This window comes from Bos indicus, chromosome 1 (genome assembly GCF_029378745.1).
Source record: "Bos indicus isolate NIAB-ARS_2022 breed Sahiwal x Tharparkar chromosome 1, NIAB-ARS_B.indTharparkar_mat_pri_1.0, whole genome shotgun sequence".
NCBI classification, from domain to species: domain Eukaryota; kingdom Metazoa; phylum Chordata; class Mammalia; order Artiodactyla; family Bovidae; genus Bos; species Bos indicus.
Genome location: NC_091760.1, coordinates 145142934 through 145164379, shown reverse-complemented (window position 1 = coordinate 145164379; position 21446 = coordinate 145142934). Strand labels below are relative to the sequence as shown.

Here is a 21446-nt window from a genome sequence, read left to right as displayed (position 1 = left end):
GTAAAGTTCACTATTATGAAATATATTCACACTGTCATGCAACTAAACTCTGGAACTTTTTCATTTTGCAAAACTGAACCTCTACCCCCATTAGGCAACTTTATGCTTCTTTTTAGAATTAAAAATTTTTACTACAGAAAATTTTACACATATACAAATAGACCAGACAGTTTAGTGAATCCATGTGTCCTCAGCATCTGCTTCAACAACAATCAATTCCCGGCTAATCTTGTCTTATTTACATCCCTGCCCACTCTCTCCCTGGTGGGCTTTCCTGGTGGCTCAGAGGTTAAAGCGTCTGCCTCCAATGCAGGAGACCGGGGCTAGATCCCTGGGTCGGGAAGACCCCCTGGAGAAGGAAATGGCTAGCCACTCCAGTATTCTTGCCTGGAGAATCCCATGGACAGAGAAGCCTGATAGGCTACAGTCCACGGGGTCGCAGAGTCGGACACAACTGAGCGACTTCACTTTCACTTTCCACTCTCTCCCACCTACCACACCCCTGATTGTTTGGAAGCAAACCCGAAACACCCTGTGCAAATATCTTAACTTGGGACTCTAAAAGGTGATGATTCTTTAAGATAATCACGGAACCTTTAACACGCCTAAAGCTGTTGACGGTAGTTTGTGAATGTCCTGCGGTCCAGGCGTGGTAAGTGGCTCCTGTCTCTCCAGTCTCCTGTCTTGGGGTTCCCACACCTACTCTTCTCTCATGCAACCTCTCTTGGTCCTGGGGGCTTCTTTCCAGCCTTGATGGTGCTCTCTCATCTCTGCCACGCCCACTAGCCCAGCCCTCTGTCCTCCTTGTTCCCAATCAAAGGGATAAAGTGTTGATGTGATTGGGGTTCAAGAGTAAACATTGTTACTTTTATTTCAGTTCGGTTAAGTTCTGTCGCTCAGTCGTGTCCGACTCTTTGTGACCCTATGGACTGCAGCACTCCAGGCCTCCCTGTCCATCACCAACTCCCGGAGTTTACCCAAACTCATGTCCGTTGAGTCAGTGATGCCATCCAACCATCTCATCCTCTGTCATCCCCTTCTCCTCCTGCCCTCAATCTTTCCCAGCATCCGGGTCTTTTCCAATGAGTCAGTTCTTCGCATCAGGTGGCCAAAGTATTGGAGTTTCAGCTTCAGCATCAGTTATTTTATTTACTTTATGATTATCTTAATGTCTGTTGCTACACGTTCCAAGGCCTAGGGCAGCAGATGACACGTCTGTGAGTGGCAGGGGTGTCTCTGTGACTGGCATGTCTCTGTGGGGTCACTGCCAGGGACAGTCACTGCTGCATCTCAATCTCTTCTTCCTTTTTTGTCGTATTTTCTGAAATAGTTCCATAAAGAGGAAGTTCCATTTATAGAAGACATCTAATTGGAACTTGTTCTTTTTTTCAAAAAAAGTCACCAAGACTGTATTTGAACAGGGAGAGATTGGCCTGTTCACAGGTGCTGCAACCCTGGAACTCTGGGTTCTCTGGAATTTTTGAAACCATTCCTAAAGTCTTACTGTGGGCTTTTAGTTCACAGTCCTTTCTTGTTGTTCTATTGCTTCTGCCTTAAAAAATTTTTTTTCTCATATTTCCTTCTTCTTCAGCTGTGTACTTCCTATTTCTGTTCTTTTTAAAAAATATTTACTTACTTATTTTATTGACTTTTGGCCACCCTGGGTCTTTGTTGCTGCTCATGGGCTTTCTCTAGTGGTGGCGTGCAGGCTTCTCACTGCAGTGGCTTCTCTTGTGGAGCGCAGGCTCCAGGGTGCACAGGCTCCGTAGTTGTGGTGCTCAGGTTTAATTGCTCCGCAGCATATGGGATCTCAGTTCCCCAAGCAGGAATTGAACCCATGTCCCCTGCATTGCCAGGCAGGTTATTAAGCATTGGACCACCAGGGAAGACCTGCCTATTTCTCTTCTTTAGAAGAGTTTTAATAGTTACCACATGTAAAATTAAATGTTTCCTATCTGAGCACCAAAAAATCCATGCTTTCAAATTGTGATGCTGGAGAAGAGTCTTGAAAGTCCCTTGGACAGCAAGGAGATCAAACCAGTCAATCCTAAAGGAAATCAACTCTGCATATTCATTGGAAGGACTGATGTTGAAGCTGAAGCTCCGGTACTTTGGCCACCTGATGTGAAGAGCTGACGCATTGGAAAAGACCCTGATGCTGGGAAAGACTGGGGGCAGGAGAGGTGGGTGACAGAGGATGAGACGGTTGGATGGCATCACTGACTCAATAGATGTGAGTTTGAGCAAACTCCAGGAGATGGTGAAGGACAGGGAAGCCTGTTGTGCTACAGTCCGTGGGGTCGCAAAGAGTCGGACATGACTTATCAACTGAACAACAAGTCACAATGTATTATTAAAATTAAATATTAAAATATTAAAATTTAATTTAAATATTAAATGTTTCCTATCATTTGTTTAAAATCAACAGTTACTTAGGCTCAACAATTTGTACTTATTTCTTTGGTTACTGTTGCCCCCACACCCACCCTTGGATTCCTCTTGGATTTCTCCATCTATCTGTCTTTGAGATTGCATCTTCCAAACAGAGTTAAGGGTAGTTTATGTTTGTGAGACTGGGTTCATCTGAAGGTTCTGCTTTCTGTTTCTTTGTGGATGTAATCAGTCTGTGTCTCCTCTTCTCCTCTCTTACTCCTCATCCTTATCCTCCCCTTCCTCCTGTGTGCTGTCTGTCTCTCTGTCTCTCTCTATCTCTGTCTCTGAGTCTCTTTTTCCTTTGTCCCCCCAGCTGATCCCACAGCCTGCTCAGTGATTTGCTCTCCACTTTCTTGTTCTGCCCTTCGGGCCCTGTGATGCTTTTCCATTTCTGTGATACAAGTTTGGAACCTCTGTGCCTGTCTGCTTCTTCTCTGATGGGTGTGCTCGGTCTGCAGGCTGTCGCTTCCAGGGGTGCAAATTCCTGGGCACTGCCCTCCAGGGTTCCCCATCCCCTGAGGGCACAGGCGGTGCTGCCAGGGGCCCTGCTCCTGCTCCATCTGCTCCCACCCTGTTCCGCTTCCCGCCCTGAGCATGTATAATGGATGGTGTGTCTGTGTGCATGTTGTTCCTCTGACAGCCCCCGGGCTGGAGCTGTGTAGGCAGAGGGGCCGGGGCTGGATGACAGGCCCCAAGTGGTGCAATCAAGCACATGTAACTACTTCCTCCAAGTTGCTGACTTAGAACAGGAAGCACCGCGCCTTCACCCGTGGGGTCTCCAGTGGCCAGTGTCTTCCCAGATCCACGAAGCACCAGCCTGGTGAAGAGCAGAGCCGAAGCCCCTGCCAGTCCAGCTGGGACACCCCTGCCGAGGTCTCCAGGGCATCCAAGGGTGAGTGGACAGAGGCTCCTCTGTGTCCGGGCTAGCTTCTCTGAAGGGGAACTGCTCAGTCTTGAGGCCCCGGCTGCTGTCTTTCCCGAGGGAAGCAGCTCCGAGGAGCCCAGGCTGCGGGGGCCCTGGTGGCCCTGGTCGTCCGCTCCAGGCCCCTTGAGCTGAGACCCCACGAGGGGAAGCGCTGAGCCCACTGCCGCAGAGCTACTGGCTGCTGGGAGGCAGGTAACCAAGGGGATGGGGCCAGCATGGCGGAAGGATGCGCGCAGACCTCAGCCTCGGTCCCGCCGTGGGAGTCTCTCAACAAGGCCCAGGCGCTTGCTGAGCCCCTGATCTGGGGGCCACTAGGCCCCGCAGAGCCAGAAGGAGGCTGGAGGCAGGCCAGGCCCCTCTCGGGGGTACGGGGTCTGCGCGGCCGGGCTCTGAAGGAGGGTTCCCGGGCCTCCCCCTCCTCCTCCTGCCCCGTGCCCTCCTCTTCCTGCCCTGGTCTGTCCCCATCCTCTCTTCATGCTTCCACAGTTGGCCGGGCAGGTCTGTCCTCCAGCGAGCCCCTGTGTGTGTGTGTGGTGCCTCTGAGTGTATGTGTCTGTGTGTGTCTGTGTGTGCATGGTGCATTTTGTGTCTGTGTGTGTTTGTTCTGTGTGTGTGTCTGTGTGCATGTGGTACCTCTGAGTGTATGTGTCTCTGTGCGTATGTGTGTGTCCACAGTGCTTTGTGTGTGTCTGTCTGTGTGTGTATCCAGGTGCATTGTGTGTGTGTCTGTGTGTGTTTGTGTCCATGGTGCGTTGTGTTGAAGGCAGGTCTGCTTCTTCTCTCAGGGTCCAGAGGCTCATGAGTTCTGGCCTAATGATGTGAAAATGGGGGGAGACAGTTAAAGCTTTAGGCGGTCATTGGGTGTGTGACCTAAATCTCCCGCAACCAGGCCCTTGGAGGCCTGTCCCCTGGGAGTGTGGGGACAAGGGTCCAAGGACCCAGATGAGTTCAGGGAAAGGGGACTCCTGGCTGCCCTGGGATTTGTCCCGACGGGAGTAAATTGAGATATTTCCTGGGAGCTCGGCTGGCCAGGCAGCCAGACTCAGCCCCGCCGGCCTCGGGTTTCTCAGCTGAAATCTGCATGGACGTGCCTGCCCACAGCTGTTGGCTTGGACCAAGCCAGCGCAGCCCTGGGGCAGGTCACAGTCAGCTCCTGGAGGTTTCTGAGGGGAGATACCCCAGAAAGTCAGGGGCCTCTCAGAGGCTCAGCAGAGGGGGCGTCGCTGTCCAGGGGATGGGAGAGGCCCGCCCACACACTGGCCAAACGGGTGGGGCCAGGCTGGCTGCTCAGCCTCCATCTGTGAAATGGGCTAGTAGTTTGCACTCCAGCTGATGGTCTAATCGACTTGTGATTCGAAAACCACTTCCCTGGGAGGTGGCGATGTGGGCCTGTGGGCAAGGCTGGCCTTGTGTCCATAGGGCCCCACAAGTTCAGCTCAGGCCATGCCTGGCTGGTTACTGGACTGTGGAGAGGTTTTCACCCCGTGGGTGGGGCAGCGTGGAGCCTGAGGGGCCCCATGTGACTCTGGCCCCCCTGGTCTGGAAGGCATGTGGGGGTGGGGCCCGGTAGCCTGCACACCTGTCACTGTGCGTGTGTCCCTCAGTCCCTCTGGAGCCGACATCACGGGGGCAGCTACCAGGCGCTAGTGACTAAGCCCCTGTGGGTGGTGGGGCCAGCTGAGAATGCCAGTTCTGGGAACAGTGAAGTCCCAGTGACACTGCAGGTGGGCGGGGCTGCAATGCTAATGTGGCCCCTGTCCATTTCCCTTTTCCCTAAACAAGACCTAAAATGGGCTGTAGGTCATCTCACCCAATCCCACCTGAGCCAGGAGCTGAGGTCTGAAGGAGGCACCACCCAAACCCCCTGCACCTACTGAGCAAGTGGCTGACAGGGTGGGGGGCCAAGCCCCAGGGGCCCTGGGATGCCAAGACCCACCTGTCCCAGCCATGCTGCCATCTGTCACCCCCCTGGCCTCTGGGGCCCTGTCCCTGGAATGGGGTCATGGTCAGGCTGATGAAGTCCATGTCCAGCTGCCGCAGTGGGCAGGGAACCTGGGCTGTTCAGAAAGAGCCATGTCCCCCGCCTTCCCCTCCCCCACCTCCCCTACCTTCCCCCACTCACCCCCTGACCCTGGGCAGGGCAGGCCGTGCGGACGGCAGCCCTAGGGCGGGCCTGGGGTCTCCAGTCGCTCCCACCACTGGTGAGTGGGCATCTTGGTGACGCAGCAGGTGCAGTTAGGTCCCCAAGCTGCCAATCTGTGACCCGGGCAGGCCTTCCTGCTTGTTCCAGGGTCCCCCACAATAGCTAGGGGTGTCCAGGCTGCTCACCGTCCCAGCAGTCGAGCAGCAGGGCTGGGGGTGCCAGGGAGCCAGCAGACTCAAGCTTCCACGTGAGCCCTGGCACGATCCCTGTTTAGCATGGCACCCCATGAGGCCAGGTCTGCAGCCGAGCACATGGACTCGGGGCTGGGGTCCCACCCCTGCAGGGCAGAGAGATGTGGGAGCCAGGCACCCTTGCCGCTTCTGAAACACACAGAGCAGGAAGGCACAGCTGTGCCCACCTACCTGGAGGTGCTGTCAAAAAATGCCAGCAGCTTTCCCTGAACCTGAGGTGCTTCTCCTGGGAGCTATGAAGTGTGGGCTCCCCAGAGAGACAGAGCCAACAGGACATGTGCACGTGTGTGTGTGTGTGTGTGTGTGTGTGTGTGTAAACATGTGCACGTGTTTGCATGTGTTTGTACAGAGAGACAGGTTGGTTTGGTGGAGCTGACCTGTGAAACTATGGAGGCTGACAGACCGCAAGTCTGCAGGACAGGCTGGAGAACCCGCAGAGAGCTGATGCTACAGCTGGAGTTCCAGGCTGTCCAGAGGCAGAGGTCTCTCCTCCTGGGGGACCCCATCTTTCCTTTAAGGCCTTCAACTGATTGGATGAGGCCCAACCACAGCATTGAGGGCAATCTGCTTTACCCAGAGTCCACTGATTCAACGTTGACTCCGTCTAAGAGACATCTTTGCAGCACATTCAGAGAAGAGTTTGAGCAAACATCTGGGTCCCTTGGGCCTGTGTACTTGGCGCATGAGACTCACGCTCACAGCACCCCTGGCTCTCTGTGACCGGGAGGAAACTGAGGTCCAGAATGGGAAGTCACTGTGACCTGTCCACAGTCACTTGGCACTGGGCATAGACTTAGGCATAGCAACCCTGGGGTCAGGTTGATGGGGGCCCCAGTCCTGGCATCTGTCCTGGCTGTGGGGCTTAGGGACCCTCAGAGCCACCATCCCTACCCCTGGGAGAATTGGAGCAGGTCTGGCCCCCCACCCCTAGGAATGGGAGCAGATCTGGTTCCCCCACCCCTGGGAATGGGGAGCAGGTCTGGTCCCCTACCCCTGGGGAGCAGGTCTGGTTCCCCCACCTCCGGGAATGGGGAGCAGGTCTGGCCTCCCCACGCCAGGGAGCTGCTGACGAATTGAGGCTGTGGGTGTCAGTGGCAGCCAGGCCCACAGGGAGGCTGCTGTGGGCATCACCCAGCCCTGGTCCTCTGGGACCTGGGGTCCTGAGTGACTGTCCAGGCAGGGACCACGCCCGCTGCCTGAGGCTCCCCCTGAAGACTGGCCGTGCCTGCCGTGGTCAGGTCGCTGTGGCCCAGGCCTTCACGGCCTCCGCCCTCTGCCCACGGGTCACCACAGAGCCCACAGTGTGGGGTCAGATTCCTGGGTGCTCAGATCTGGCCAGTCTGCAATGCAGAGACCTTCACACCCACGCGGCCTGATTCCACCACTCTGGAAGCTTCCAGGGGAGGGTCGTCCGGGGGAGTTGTGCCCTGGGCTATAGCTAGGAGTAGCTGGAAGTGTTCCCTGGCTGGATGAGGAGTAAGTCAGGGACTGAGGCCAGCTTCCTTGACGGGCGAGACCTCAGCAGGGCCAGGGCTCCTGCCTGAGGGGCCTCCCCAAGCATGGGGCACGGTCCTCTTCCAGTGCCCCGAGGGCGGGGACACACAGAACGGCAGCCCAGCGGGACCAGTGCTCCCACCCATCTGTGGTTTTACTTTGTAAACATGTTTATTCGTATCTGGTTACAAAAGACGAAAAGTAAACGCTTTATAGTTAGTTGCAAGTTGGAACCATTCAACAGTGTTCTGGAGGCCCTTGTTGAATATCTAGTGACGAAAATCCACCAATTCATTTTTTTTTTAATATTTATTTTTATTTTGCCGTGCCAGTTCTTAGTTGCAGCAAGCAAATTCTTAGTTGTGGCCTGTGGGATCTAGTTCCCTGACCAGGGATTGAACCCGGGCCCCCTGCACTGGGAGCACGGAGTCTTAGCCACTGGACCACCGGGGAAGTCCCCAGTTCATTTTATAAACAGCATGGATGTGGCTGTGCATTGGCTTTGCAGTGGTGAGGGTTTCAGGGTGATGGGAGTTTGGGGGAGGGACAGAGGTGTGGCGCACCACAAGGGCTTGGCAGAAGTCAAAATCCTAGGATCGAGAACAGTGCCAGAGACCAGACAGGTAGCACTTGTTCCGAGAATGAGTGAATGAGTGACCGAGTTGGGAGCCGGCATCCCAGCAGAGAGTCACTTGCCCTCAGTCTGTGGACTGAGGACTGCCCTCTGTCCTCACTGGGGACAGAAAAACTGACCACTTTGGGAATCCAGAGATATTTTAAAGCAATGCATTGACCACCACAGAATTGAAATTTTCTTAAATGTATGAATTTTTAAAAAATCAGTTTATATGTTTATTGCAGCAGTTTGAAAAATACAAACTGGGATAATGAAGAAAATTGAAAACACTTACAATGCCGCCATCTAGCAGAAACGGCCTAGTTTGGTTATTGTTCACTTACTTTTTTTTCACACAGCAACATTTTATTGGAAAAATTGAGCTGGACTCACCGTTCACACATTTTCCCTCTGTGTAGGTTCCACTCGTGAGCATCACAGTTGTTAAAAACAGTGTCCAGCTTGATAACTAGACCAGGAATCTAGGTACTTTGATTGGAATACCTGATTATCATCCAGAGCAGCCTTTTCAAATGTTTGAGAACAAGTTTCATTTCTTCTCTTCTGCATTTTGTGTTTACAACAGACTTTTCTATGGGGTATTTGCCTTTTTGCTTTTATTCCTGAGATTTCCTTAGACACAAAAATTACCATTCACCTTCTGCATGAGACAAATACTGAATGTTTTCATCTACTCAATTTTTTATCTACAAACTTTGTTTTTAGAGTCAGTCTTCTTTTTTATTTAATTTGTTGAAGTGTAGTTGATTTACACTGATGCAGGTGCACAGAAAATTGATTCTGTATATATATATACATTCTTTTCCAGTTTCTTTTCTATTATGCGTGTGTACGGGCATGCTAAGTTGCTTCAGTCGTGTCCAGCCCTGTGCGACCCTATGGACCTTAGCTTGCCAGGCTTCTCTGTCCATGGGATTCTCCAGGCAACAATACTAAAGAGGGTTGCCATTTCCTTCTCCTTCCCATTATAGGTTATAGGTTATTACAGACATTGAATATGGTTCCCTTCCCTGTTCTCTACAGTAGGTCCTTCTTATTTATCTATTTTATATATAGTAGTGTGTAAATGTTTGGAGAAGGCAATGGCACCCTACCCTAGTACTCTTGCCTGGAAAATCCCATGGATGGAGGAGCCCGCGACTTCACTTTCACTTTTCACTTTCATGCATTGGAGAAGGAAATGGCAACCCACTCCATTGTTCTTGCTTGGAGAATCCCAGGGATGTCGGAGCCTGGTGGGCTGCCATCTATGGGGTCGCACAGAGTCGGACATGACTGAAGTGACTTAGCAGCAGCAACAGTGTGTAAATGTTAATCCCAAACTCCTAATTTATCCTTTCCCACTCTCTCCCCTTTGGTAACCAGATGTTTGTTTTCTATGTCTGTGAATATGTTTCTGTTTTGTAAATTAATTCATTTGTACCAATTTTCAGATTCTACATATAAGTGATATGATATGGTTTCATATCATTTGTCTTTCTCTTTTTGACTTACTTCATTCAAATGACAATCTCTAGGTCTATCCATATTGCTGCAAATGGCATTATATCATGCTTTTTACAGCTGAGTAATGTTGTTGTTCAGCCACTCAGTCGGGTCTGATTCTTTCTGACCCCATGGACTGCAGCACAACAGGCTTCCCTGTCCTTCACCATCTCCCGGAGCTTGCTCAAACTCATGTTCATTGAGTCAGTGATGCCATCCAACCGTCTCATCCTCTGTCATCCCCTTCCCCTCCTGCCTTCTATCTTTCTCAGCTTCAGGGTCTTTCTTAATGAGTCAATTCTTCGGGTTAGATGGCCAAAGTATTGTAGCTTCAGCTTCAGCATCAGTCCTTCCAATGAATATTCAGGCTTGATTTCCTTTAGGATTGACTGGTTGGATCTCCTTGCAGTCCAAGGGGCTCTCAAGAGTCTTCTCCAACACCACAGTTCAAAAGCAGCATTTCTTCAGCTCTCAGCCTTCTTGATGGTCCAACTCTTACATGCATACATGACCACTGGAAAACCCATAGCTTTGACCATATAGACCTTTGTTGGCAAAGTAATGTCTCTGCTTTTTAATACGCTGCCTAGGTTGGTCATAGCTTTTCTTCCAAGGAGCAACTGTCTTTTAATTTCATGGCTGCAGTCACCATCTGCAGTGATTTTGGAGCCCAAGAAAATAAAGTCTGTCACTGTTTCTATTGTTTCCCCATCTATATGCCATGAAGTGATGGGACTGGATACCATGATCTTAGTTTTTTGAATGTTTTTTTAAGCCAGCTTTTTCACTCTCCTCTTTCACCTTCATCAAGAGGCTCTTTAGTTCTTCTTCGATTTCTGCCATAAGGGTGATATCATCTGCATATCTGAGGTTATTGACATTTCTCCAGGCAAACTTTTCTCCTGGCTGAGTAATATTCCATCATATATATATACCAAATCTTCTTTGTCCATTCCTCTATTGATGGACATTTAGGTCGCTTCCATGTCCTGGCTACTGTAAACAGCACTGCAATAAACAACTGGGATGTGTCTTTTCAAATTAGGGTTTTCGTCTCAGAGTCTATCTTCTAACAGCTTCTCCCTTAGTTTTTATGCTCAGCATCCTTACTCTGAAATACGCAGTCTCTCATTCCTTTAATCGTTTCATTTCCTGCACCTGGGCTGACCTGGCCCATGATGTGAAGGGGGCGCATCTCCCCAGGAACGTGCTCTGCCCTGCACCTTCCAAGGCCAGAGTCCTGCTGCTCACTTCTCTCTCCTGGCCATTGGTCTGAGGTTCAGGGCGGCACCAACTCTGTCCCAAAGCTTCTAGATGAGTTTCAGAGGCCACTGCCCAGCTGGCAGCCACCTTGCCCCTTCCCTTTCTAAGCTCCCTGGCACCTGCCACACACACTCTCTTCCAGATGAGACCTACTGGATTGCTTTTTCCAAAGAAATGGGTTTCGGTGTAATTATCAGTTGCAGCTTTTGCATTTGTTTTCAGACTCTCCAGCTTCTTCTATTGTCTGTTTCCTCCCTCCCTCACCTCACTTCCTGAGCCCTTGGCTCTTTCTCTCGCCTCGAGCTCTCTGTCCTGCAGGTGTGCGTCATCACTCCTTTTCATCTGGCACAAAGCCACCCAGGCCCTTAGGCTTCTGTCTCTGCAGGGACAGAGGTTTTCACCATGTTGATCAGTGAGCACTGTGCGCTCTCCTTTCTGACGTGTCTGTAAACATTAAACTTGATTTCCTCTTGAACTCAAGTGATGTTGAGCAGAGTGCCTTAAAGGTTCCAATTAGCAACTGTGTGGGGGGGCATCAATTTTTTTTTCCATTTGGCCAGAAACTATGGCCCTGAAAATTTCTGCCATGGACAGTGAATTGAGCAGTGGTGAACGTGTATGGTGGGTTTTCACGGGCCTGAGAATGTGTGGGTTTGGAGAATCGGTGGGTGGTTTCCTCCTCTTCCCTGGTCTCTCTGAAACTCTAAGTCCTGGAGTGGAGGTGGGGGTTCAAGCCTCTGTTGCAATCTGCTTCTGTCCAATTCTTTCTTGTCTTTACATAAAGCAGGCACAACTACATCTTAACTTTGTCTTTTTGGTTTTAAAGGTTGATACCTGTTTAAAGGTTGATGTAAACACTTTTTCTACATGAAAGAGGCTTGAATCCTCACCTCCCAGGGTGCATCTGGACACTGCCTTCTCCTCTTGTAACCTCCCCAGGGCGCTTCTGTTCCTCGTCACTTACTGGCCATGCCTCTGGGTTTACGGCAGGCTCTGATGGCAGTCAGAGGGGCCTCATCTAGGGGTCTGCACTTTGGCAGAGGCTTTGTCTTTGACAGGAAGCTGATCTGACATCAGCTCGCCCTGCCTCGGATGTGGGCCTCCCACTGCCTCTTGCTCAAACTTTTCTCCCTTTGTTGATGTTTCCTCTTTTTCTTGTCTTTTACCAAATATGAACTATGGGGTTTTGTGGTGTGTGTGGGGTTTGAAAGGAATAGATTCAGTTTTTCTTTTGAGTCTCAGTCCGTGAAGCTCAGAGCTCTGTCCACTGTGAAGGGTAATCCTCAGGGCGCCCGGGGTCTCCAGATGAACCACTTCTGTGGCTGCACTCAGTTGCGCCAGCGCCCCCCTGCTGGGCAAGGGCAAGCTCAAGGGTGACTCTGATGCAAAATCCTTACCAGTGGCAGTGGGTTGGGGGGTGGGGGTGGGGTGGGGGTGGCCTTGGGTTTCTGAACCTGCCTGGACTTGGGGTTTTGCACCTTGAGTCCTGGTGCTGGGCTGCCCTTTGATCTGAGGAGCGTGCAGTGCAGCCTTCAGGCTGGCACATCATCAGGGAGGCACCACACACCTGGGCTCGGGTGGCCGGCTGGAGCGCCTCCTCCTTGCTCTTGGACCAGCTGTCCCAGCTGAGTCAGCGCCCCAAGTACATGAGGGCTCTTCAAGCTGGCCCAGGCCTGCAAGCCCCTCCAGGCACACAGAGAGCTGAGGCAGAGCGTGTCGCTGGGGGACCCGGACTGACACTGACCTGAGCCGTCGGCACCCAGAGGGGTCTCAGTCTGCAAAGCCCCGCGATGCTGGTTTCAGGCATCAAGGCTCCGGTAGCCAGTCCTGGCTGCGGGGCACGGGTGCTGTGACCTCTGCCTGCAGCTGAGCGCAGGGCTGGCTGCAGGCCCTGCCTCTGCTCCCGGCTGGCCGCCCTCAGCTCCCAGAGCTGCCGTGTGTCCAGGTATCCTGTCCCTGAGGGGCTGTGGACACTGGGGCCAGGCTGGAGCCATTGGCAGAGGCTGTCCCAATGCTTGAGTGAGGAAGCGAGTGGGGACGACACTTGTGGGGACAGACCACCCCCCCTACTAGCTTCCTGCGGTCAAGGGAAGGACCTGCGGCCTGTGGGTTGTCTTGCCTAACCGAGGTACACTCCCTTCCCTCCAGGTGGCAGGGGCTCCAGGGGTACCACTCCAGCTGTGATCGGCTCCCCTCCCCTCTCCCCGCCCCTCGCCATCCCCCCTGTGTGGGAGGGGCTCCAGCTGTGAGCAGCTCAGGGTCCGCAGCCTGGTGCTGAGGGGCCTTAGCTTCCATAGGCCAGGATGGGGTTACCTGCCAGCTGACCCTTTGGGGTTCCATCTGTGGCCACAGGAACAAGCATGGAGAGCTGGGGTTATAGCCCCCCTACTAGGCCACATGCATGGTTGGGGCACTTGGGATGGGGGGTTCCCCTCCTCTACTTGGAGCCACTTCTGGCTCAGATGTGGGGTGCTCTCCTGAGGCCGCCCGGATCAGCTGAGGTCATGGGCACACACTGGCCCGACAGGCCACCCGGCTGTGGAACCTGAAAGGACTGGGAGAACTCTGGGGCAACTCCGGGCTTTCACAAATGGGTGGGCATGCAGTGAACTGAAACCTTCTTCCTAGTTCCACTCTGTGACCCTGGAGGCCAGAGCAGGGCATGAGTTCTGCTTTTGACCTGAACAGGAAGGACCCACGGTTCCATTTTGACACTTCTAGCTCCTGATTGTAATTTTGGCAGGGACCAGGGAGCAAGGTCCCTCCGAAAAGACAGCAGGGTGAGGCTGGGTGGAACTCAAAAGGACTGGGAATTCCCAGGGGCACCCTGGGGTCCTCCTCCACCCAGAGCCTTTGGTACACATGCAGAGGTTATGGGAGAGCAGAGGCTCGGGCACGACCCACCCCACGGGCACCCAGAGCCCACAGGCCACAGCAGGGGCCACAGCAGGGACCACGTGGCCGGCCACACAGGCACACCTTGGGCCGGAGCCTCTGCGGGCCCAGATCTGGGACCCCGAGGCCACCGTGCTGGCCAACACCATCAGCAGTGCACTGGGCAAGGTATTCAGGGCGAGCCTGTTCATCTTGGTTTGATCTTGGTTTCTGATAAAACACAGCCACTTCCTGTCCGCTGCCTCTGGTTTGCTGGCTTCTCAGCACTCTCTCCACTCTCTTAGTATCAGATTAAAAGGCCACAGCCCTACAGGTTTCTCAGACCTGGGGGCTCATGTGCCCAGGAAGCCCTGCCATCCCTCCTGGAAGCTAAGCTAGAGGAGGTCTGTCACTTTGGGCTGGATCTGGGTCCCTGGGACACTTCCAGGGAGGGGGTGGGCAGCAACTCCCTGAGGGCGGAGCTGGCTGGCTGGGTCCCTCGCAGCAGGCAGTGGGTTTGAAGGTGCTGCCTCCACCTCCAAGACCCAATGCCAGAACCAGCATACCAGCCTCCCGCCCCGCCCCCGCCACAGTGCCTGGGGAGCATCAGGACCAGTCAGTGATGACCCAACGCCCGGTCCAGGCCTCACTCCAGGTGCTGGGTTTCTAAGGACAGCAGGTGTGGAATAAGAAAAACACAATGGCAGTGGCCTACAGCTGGTGGCTGCAGGTAAGGCAGGTGGTGGCTCTGCAGGACTGTGTGCTGGCCACTAGCCCAAGCTCAAGTGCCCGACGCAGAGTGAGGCCAGACAAACCGAAACACCTTGGAGCAGTGAAAAGCTTACTGCAGGGCCGAGCAAAGAGATTGTGGCTCAGGCCCCACCCCCATATCCCCGAGCTCCTCGAAGATTTCGACAAAGCATTTTTAAAGCCAAAAGGAGGGAGGGGGCTTAGCAGAGTATGTGATCAGTTTGTGTCCAGTTCTCTGATTGGTTGATGATGAGGTAATAGGGCAGGATCACAGGGGTTAACATTATCAGTCCTCAGGATCCAGTAGGTCCCGGGGCCGTGTGTTCATGGTCATCATTCAGTCAGCTTCTTCTGTTTGGTGGGGATTTTAGCTTCTGTAAAACAACCTAGGAAATGTATCTCAGAGACTGTTATCTAGGTACTTCAGGGAGAAACTAAAGCTTCTGTGACTGCCACATGGCTGAATTACTGTTTAAATTCTTACCAGTTCTCCCGGCCCAACTGCCACTGTTACTACACATTCACATCCTTTGATCATAATTCCCCAGCCAGGCCTGGGAGACCACAGCTTTTCTGTAAACAAGAGGCAAGCAGAGGATGGGGTGGGCAGGGCCTGTCCAGTCACACCTCCTCGCCCTGGGGGCAGGCGTCCAGCAGGCAGCCAGCACAATCCTGGTTCTGCCTCCTGCCAGGAGGCCTGGGCACACCGAGTCTCTGCTCCAAGCTCAGCTCAATTCGCTGAGGACTCAGGGCCACAAAGGTGACACAGGGCCCTGACCCAGAGCCTGCCACCCCTCAGGCACACCTGTGTGGTGTGTGTGTGTGTGTGTGTGTATGTGTGTCACTGGCAGGAGGCCCACTCCCTGCTCACCCTTGGAGGTCAGGATGGCTCAGCGGAGTGGAGCACATGACCAGCTCAGGCCTCCTCCCCTGCTGGTCACACAGCCTGGGTGAGGGGGTAAGGGAGACTGACCTGTGTGGGCCCCACCCCACCGCTGAGCAGCCCTCAGCAGCAGGGACTGGGCCTCCCAACTCTGTGTCTCCAGGCCCAGAGTCTGGGGTCTGAAGCTATGTCACTGCCCCTTCCCTCCTCAGGACATGCTGCGCCAGCGCCCCCAGCTGCTGCTCCTAGCGGGCCTGCTTGCCCTCCAGTCCGGTGAGTCCCACGGGGGTGGCTCCTCCCGGGAACAGCGGGACCCACCCTCACACCCTCCTGGGCGGGGCCTTAGGAAAGGCCCTGCTCTGCCCTCCCCTGCCCCTCTACCTGGGGCTGACCTGGGCCCCACCCCCCTGAAGACAGCATCCCGTGGGCCCTGGTTTCCTCCCTGCTTCCTGATCCTCCCATTGGCCCTCGTTCTCCACCACCCCTGCCTGCGGGCTTGGTCATCCATTCACAGCCCCCAGCCCCTCATTGTTGCCCTTGGAAGGCCCACCATCTCTGGGAGAGGGGGGTCGACCGGCGCCGGCTCACCAGCCCGTGTCTCTCTCCCAGTCCTGTCCCAGGAGTGCACCAAGTACAAGGTCAGCACCTGCCGGGACTGCATCGAGTCGGGCCCCGGCTGCGCCTGGTGCCAGAAACTGGTAAGAGCCTCGCTGAATGGTGTCAGCCACCCTGAGGGTCCTCTCACCCAGCCTGCCCTTCCCTTCTTCCCTCCTCCTGGGCTGGAGCCCCTTCTCTGCCTCTGAAACTGCCGGCCCCCAGAAGCACTATCACTCTGCTTCCCAGTGGGGCAGGAGCAGGCCAGGGACGCAGCGCTGTCAGAGAGGCAGACAGACAGGCAGACACAGTGGTGTCCCCAGACAGCCTGGCAGAGGCAGATCTAAGTGAAACCACTGGGTCGGGCCAGGTGCAGCTCGTTGGGCCCTGGAGGCAGGAGGCCTGGGCAAGACAAGGAAGAGATACATGTGGGCAGAGCTGCTGCAGCCCGGGTTCCCTGTTAGCCATCCACTCCCAGAACCAGGAGGAGTGGGGAAGCTCCCTACTGGGTCCTGAACTCTCTGCTGTCCTTACTTCATGTTTTACTTGCAAGACCCTCTGGGGAAAAAGGCAAAGGCCCAGGACAGCCAGGATGTAGGGGAACTCCACCTCCTCCTGGGGAGGACCCCTTCCCTGGGGACCCCCGAGATACTGACCATTCCCTCCTCCTGGAGACCCCTGAGGTTCAGACACTGCAGGTCTGTTTGGAAACACATGCGTGCACACACATTATTATTTTTTCTCAATTGTTTGAGAGTAGGTTGCAGACACGAGCCCCTTTGTCCCTTAAGGTTTCCAGGGACTTTCTCAAAAACAAGGTATTTACTTACAAAACCACAATGCATTTATCAAAGCCTGGAAATTTAACACAGTACTTTACTCTGATCAAATTTACACAGCTCAGGGCTTCACTGGTGGCCCAGTGGTTAAGAGTCCACCTGTCAATGCAGGGGACACAGATTCAATCCCTGGTCTGGGAAAATCCCACAGGCCGTGGAGCAACGAAGCCCCTGCACCACAGTTACTGAAGCCCATGCCCAGCGAAGGCCCAGTGCAGCCAAAATAATAAATAAGTAAAATAAATAAAAAGACAAATTTACACACCTTGTACAAATTTTGCCAATTGTTCCAATAATGTCTTTGCTATCATCCCTGCCTCACTGATCAATATTATAATCCAGGATTGCACATTGCATTCGAATGTCTCTTTATCTCCTCAAACCTGGAACTTTCCTCAGATATCTTTGTCTTTCACATCCTTGACATTCCTCAAGAGTTTAGAACAGCAGTTCTGCAGAATGTCCCTCGTGTGGGTTTGTCTGGCATTCCCTCTGACACAGCCTGGGGTGGGCCTTTCAGCAGGAACCCCCAGGGCTCCGGCTGTCATTCTGTCCTAGTACGGGCGATGACAGCCTAGACCACTCAGCTGAGGGAATCATCTGCCAGACTCTCCACGGTGATGCCAGTATTTCCCCTTTGCAATTAGTAAGTAATTTGTGGGGAGATGCTCTGAAGCCAGGAAGCACTCTGCTTCCCTTGTAGCCTACACCCACTCACTCTAGTGTCCATTGGTTGATGGGAGCCTGAATCAGTTATCACTGGGATGGTTGCAGAATGGTGACATTCCTGTTCATGACTCCCTCCAATGCCTCCTAATGTAAGAGGAATATTTCCTTCCTGCACTCTCCCTCTCTCTTTCTCATCGGTGTGGACCCATAGATGTTTCTGTTACTCCGTAGCTTATATGGTATCACTTTCACTTTGTCATTTTGAAGCTCAAATTGTTCCCCATTTGGCCATGGGAGCCCTGGGGCTAGCCCTGTGCCCGACTAGCACACCCCAGCATCACTTCCTGAGCTCTCTCTCTGGAATCAGCAGGCGCTCCTGGCCCCTTGGCACTTGCCTGGCCACCACCAGAGGGTTCCTGGTTCCCTTCATGAGAAGCCAGGCTCCCAACATCCACAATACATTTCCACATTTCCTCCTCCTTTGACTCTGGGGAAGTGGTTACAGAGTTGCTACCACAGCACTGCAGGGAGGAGATGGGTGTGGTCTGCATGCTCTTCTGCTGGCAAGCAGTCACAGTCCAGCTTGCAAAGTCCCTCCTCAGGGTGGGTTTCTCCCTTCCCTCCTGTGAGCTTCTGGTTTGCATCTGAAATGCAGTTAGGCTAAATTGCTTCTGAGCAGATTCCATTTTAGGGATTTTTTCCCCCTCCCCATTCCTGTTAATTTTATTTCCCTAACACTTAAAGTGGGCTTCCCAGCTGACTCAGTGGTAAAGAATCTGCCTGCCAACACGGGAGATGCAAGAGATGCAGGTTCCATCCCTGGATCAAGAAGATCCCCTGGAGGAGGAAATGGCAACCCACTCCAGTATTCTTACCTGGAGAACCCCATGGACAGAGAAGCCTGGCGGGCTAGAGCCCATAAGGTCGCAAAGAGTCAGACTCGACTGAGCCACTAAGCAGCTCGCAGGCACGCAGCAGTAAAATCTTTAATAGGGTTTCAAAAGTGAAGCCAGTACAGAGGCAGCTCAGGAAGCACCACCCCTCTAGTGGCCACGCCCCTTTAGTCTGGCCCTGCCCCCCAGCTCTCTGGCCTCCTTGTTGGTTGTTCAGGGGCTCGGCCATGTCTGACTCTGTGACCCCATGAACTGCAGCACAACAGGCTTCCCTGTCCTTCACCATCTCCCAGAGCTTGCTCAAACTCATGTCCATTGAGTCTGTGATGCCATCCAACCATCTCATCCTTTGTCGCCCCCTTCTCCTCCTGCCCTCAATCTTTCCCAGCATCAGGGTCTTTTCAAATGAGTCAGCTCTCCGCATCAGGTGGCCAAAGTATTGGAGTTTCAGCTTCATCATCAGTCCCTCCAATGAACACCCAGGACTGATCTCCTTTAGGATGGACCTGTTGGATCTCCTTGCAGTCCAAGGGACTCTCAAGAGTCTTCTCCAGTATCATAGTTCAAAAGCATCAATTCTTCAGCTCTCAGCCTTCTTGATGGTCCAACTCTCACATCCATACATGACTACTGGGAAAACCATACTTTGACTATACACAACTTTGTCAGCAAAGTAATGTCTCTGTTTTTTAATATGCTGTCTAGTCATAGCTTTTCTTCTAAGGAGCAAGTGTCTTTTAATTTCATGGCTGCAGTCACCATCTGCAGTGATTTTGGAGCCCAAGAAAATAAAGACTGTCACTGTTTCCCCATCTATTTGCCATGAACTGATGGGACTGTATGCTATGATCTTAGTTTTCTGAATGTTGAATTTTAAGCCAACTTTTTCACTCTCCTCTTTCACCTTCATCAAGAGGCTCTTTAGTTCTTCTTCACTTTCTGCCATAAGGGTGGTGTCATCTGCATATCTGAGGTTATGATATTTCTCCCGGCAATCTTGATTCCAGCTTGTGCTTCCTCCAGCCCGGCATTTCGCATGATGTATTCTGCATATAAGTTAAATAAGCAGGGTGACAATATACAGCCTTGACATACTCCTTTTCCAATTTGCAACTAGTCTGTTGTTCCATGACTGGTCCTAACTGTTGCTTCTTGACCTGCATACAAACTTCTTAGGAGGCAGGTAAGGTGGCCTGGTACTCTCATCTCTTTAAGAATTTTCCATAGTTTTTTGTGATCCATAGAGTCAAAGGCTTTAGTGTAGTCAATGAAGCAAAAGTAGATGTTTTTCTGGAACTCTCTTGCTTTTTCTATGATCCAAGGTATGTTCACAATTTGATCTCTGGTTCCTCTGCCTTTTCTAAATCCAGCTTGAAGATCTGGAAGTTCTCAGTTCATGTACTGTTGAAGCATAGCTTGGAGGATTTGTAGCATTACTTTGCTGGCATGGGCTGCTGCTGCTGCTGCTCCTAATTCGCTTCAGTCGTGTCCGACTCTGTGCAACCCCACAGACGGCAGCCCACCAGACTCCCCCGTCCCTGGGATTCTCCAGGCAAGAACACTGGAGTGGGTTGCCATTTCCTTCTCCAATGCATGAAAGTGAAAAGTGAAAGTGAGGTCGCTCAGTCGTGTCCGACCCTTAGCGACCCCATGGACTGCAGCCTACCAGGCTCCTCCATCCATGGGAGTTTCCAGGCAAGAGTACTGGAGTGGGGTGCCATTGCCTTCTCCATGCTAGCGTGTGAGATGAGTGCAGTTGTGCAGTAGTTTGAACAGTCATTGGCATTGCCTTTTGGGATTGGAATAAAAACTGACCTTCTCCAGTTCTGTGGCCACTGCTGAGTTTTCCAAATTTGCCAGCATGTTGAGTGCCTCTTATCAGGCCTGTCTGGTTGTTATCCCCTAGTCTCCCTCTGTGGGAGGAAGCCAGACCCACCAACGCGGCCCCTTGGCTCTCCCTGCTGCAGCGACATCCAGGGGGCCTTCATGGGGGCAGGGTGGTCATGAGGAAAGTGCCCTGGACCCAGGACCCCCACGCTCCCCCCTGTCTTTTCCTTCTGATCTACTTGGCCCAGAGCCCTGGCCTCTATTCCGGGTTCCCGGGGTGCCCGGGCATTAACTGGTAGGCCAAGAGGGGCACCCGTGTCCCTCAGGAGAGAGCCACTCCCTGCCAGCAAGGCACTGCTGAGGAAGGGGTTGAAAACCTGGGCCAGCTGCTCGATGGGCCATGGAGGGTACCCATGGGTCTGCCTGGAGCTGAGATGCTGGCCCTGAGCTGCTTCCACTGCTGGAGGCTGTGGGGAGAAGCCCACTGGCGCCAGGCTCTCCTGCGACCCCGAGCCTTGTGAAGAGGCTGCCCAGCCCCCCCCATCCCCGCCCCGCCCCCCAGGGACCTCTTCCTGAACAGTGGAGCAGATGAGGGGGTCAGCCTGGCACAGCACCCACAGCATGGGCTCCCATATTTCCTCTGTGCTACCCCTGACCCCTGCCTCCCCCAGAACTTCACAGGGCAAGGGGAGCCCGACTCCATTCGCTGTGACACACGAGCGGAGCTGCTGTCAAAGGGCTGCCCAGCTGATGACATCATGGAACCCAAGAGCCTCGCTGAGACCCGGGACAGCCAGGCGGGCAGTCGGAAGCAGCTGTCCCCACAGGAAGTGACGCTCTACCTGAGACCAGGTAGGCTTGGCTGGCTAGGGGTGGGCCGGCCCTAATGGCGCATGTATCCATGTGTCCCTGCCCCAGGAGGATGTCCCCAACGCCCCATCTGCAGCTGGTGCCTAGTCTCGCTTTTAGCGCTGAGTTCTGCGTCCTAAAAAAAAGGGAGAATAAACCATCTGGAAAACACTCCTTATCCCTCTCTCAGAAGATGAGGTATTTTTTGGCTGAGTGAAGGCTCTGATAAGGCCTGTAAACTAGGAACCCAAGTAAACCTTTGAATCAATGTTGCCCACCTGACTTAACCACAGACCCAGGTATAGGACACAGCTCTCTGTTAGCACTCCAAGAAACATCCTTCAGGAAGGTGGCTTGGTGGAACAGCAGGGGGTTATGGTGGACGGCCCTGGGCAGGGCTGGGGTAGCCACATGGGGGAGCTGATGCTGGAAGGTGGGCTGGCAGAGGGGACTTGATGGTCATGGCTTTGTCGAGCACCAGGCATCTACCTGAGAGCTGGGGACACAGGCTATTTGTATTGACAAGGAAAGAAGTCGTTACAAGTGCAGGTGGTGATTAAGATGACGAGGAGCAGAAACTAGGGCAGCTGGGATTGAGGAAGTGGGGGGGGTGTCCCCAGGATGGCCAGGGAGCCCT

At 53.2% G+C, this 21446-nt stretch overlaps 1 protein-coding gene across 3 annotated transcripts in view; it reads left to right on the top strand.

Annotated features, from left to right (window-relative positions):
• Positions 1-3157: 3157 nt before the first annotated feature.
• Positions 3158-21446, top strand: part of ITGB2 (integrin subunit beta 2) — a 29297-nt gene continuing 11008 nt past the window's right edge. Inside the window, exons 1-4 of one of the 3 annotated variants that reach the window (XM_070795906.1) lie at positions 3158-3325; positions 15351-15411; positions 15748-15836; positions 20632-20812. In XM_070795906.1, the coding sequence (XP_070652007.1) occupies positions 15354-15411; positions 15748-15836; positions 20632-20812 (328 nt within the window). In that variant the 5' untranslated portion in view covers positions 3158-3325; positions 15351-15353. Of the gene's footprint in view, positions 3326-3355; positions 3551-15350; positions 15412-15747; positions 15837-20631; positions 20813-21446 lie in introns of those variants that run through there. The other 2 variants (XM_019963288.2, XM_019963289.2) reach the window with 2 other exon arrangements.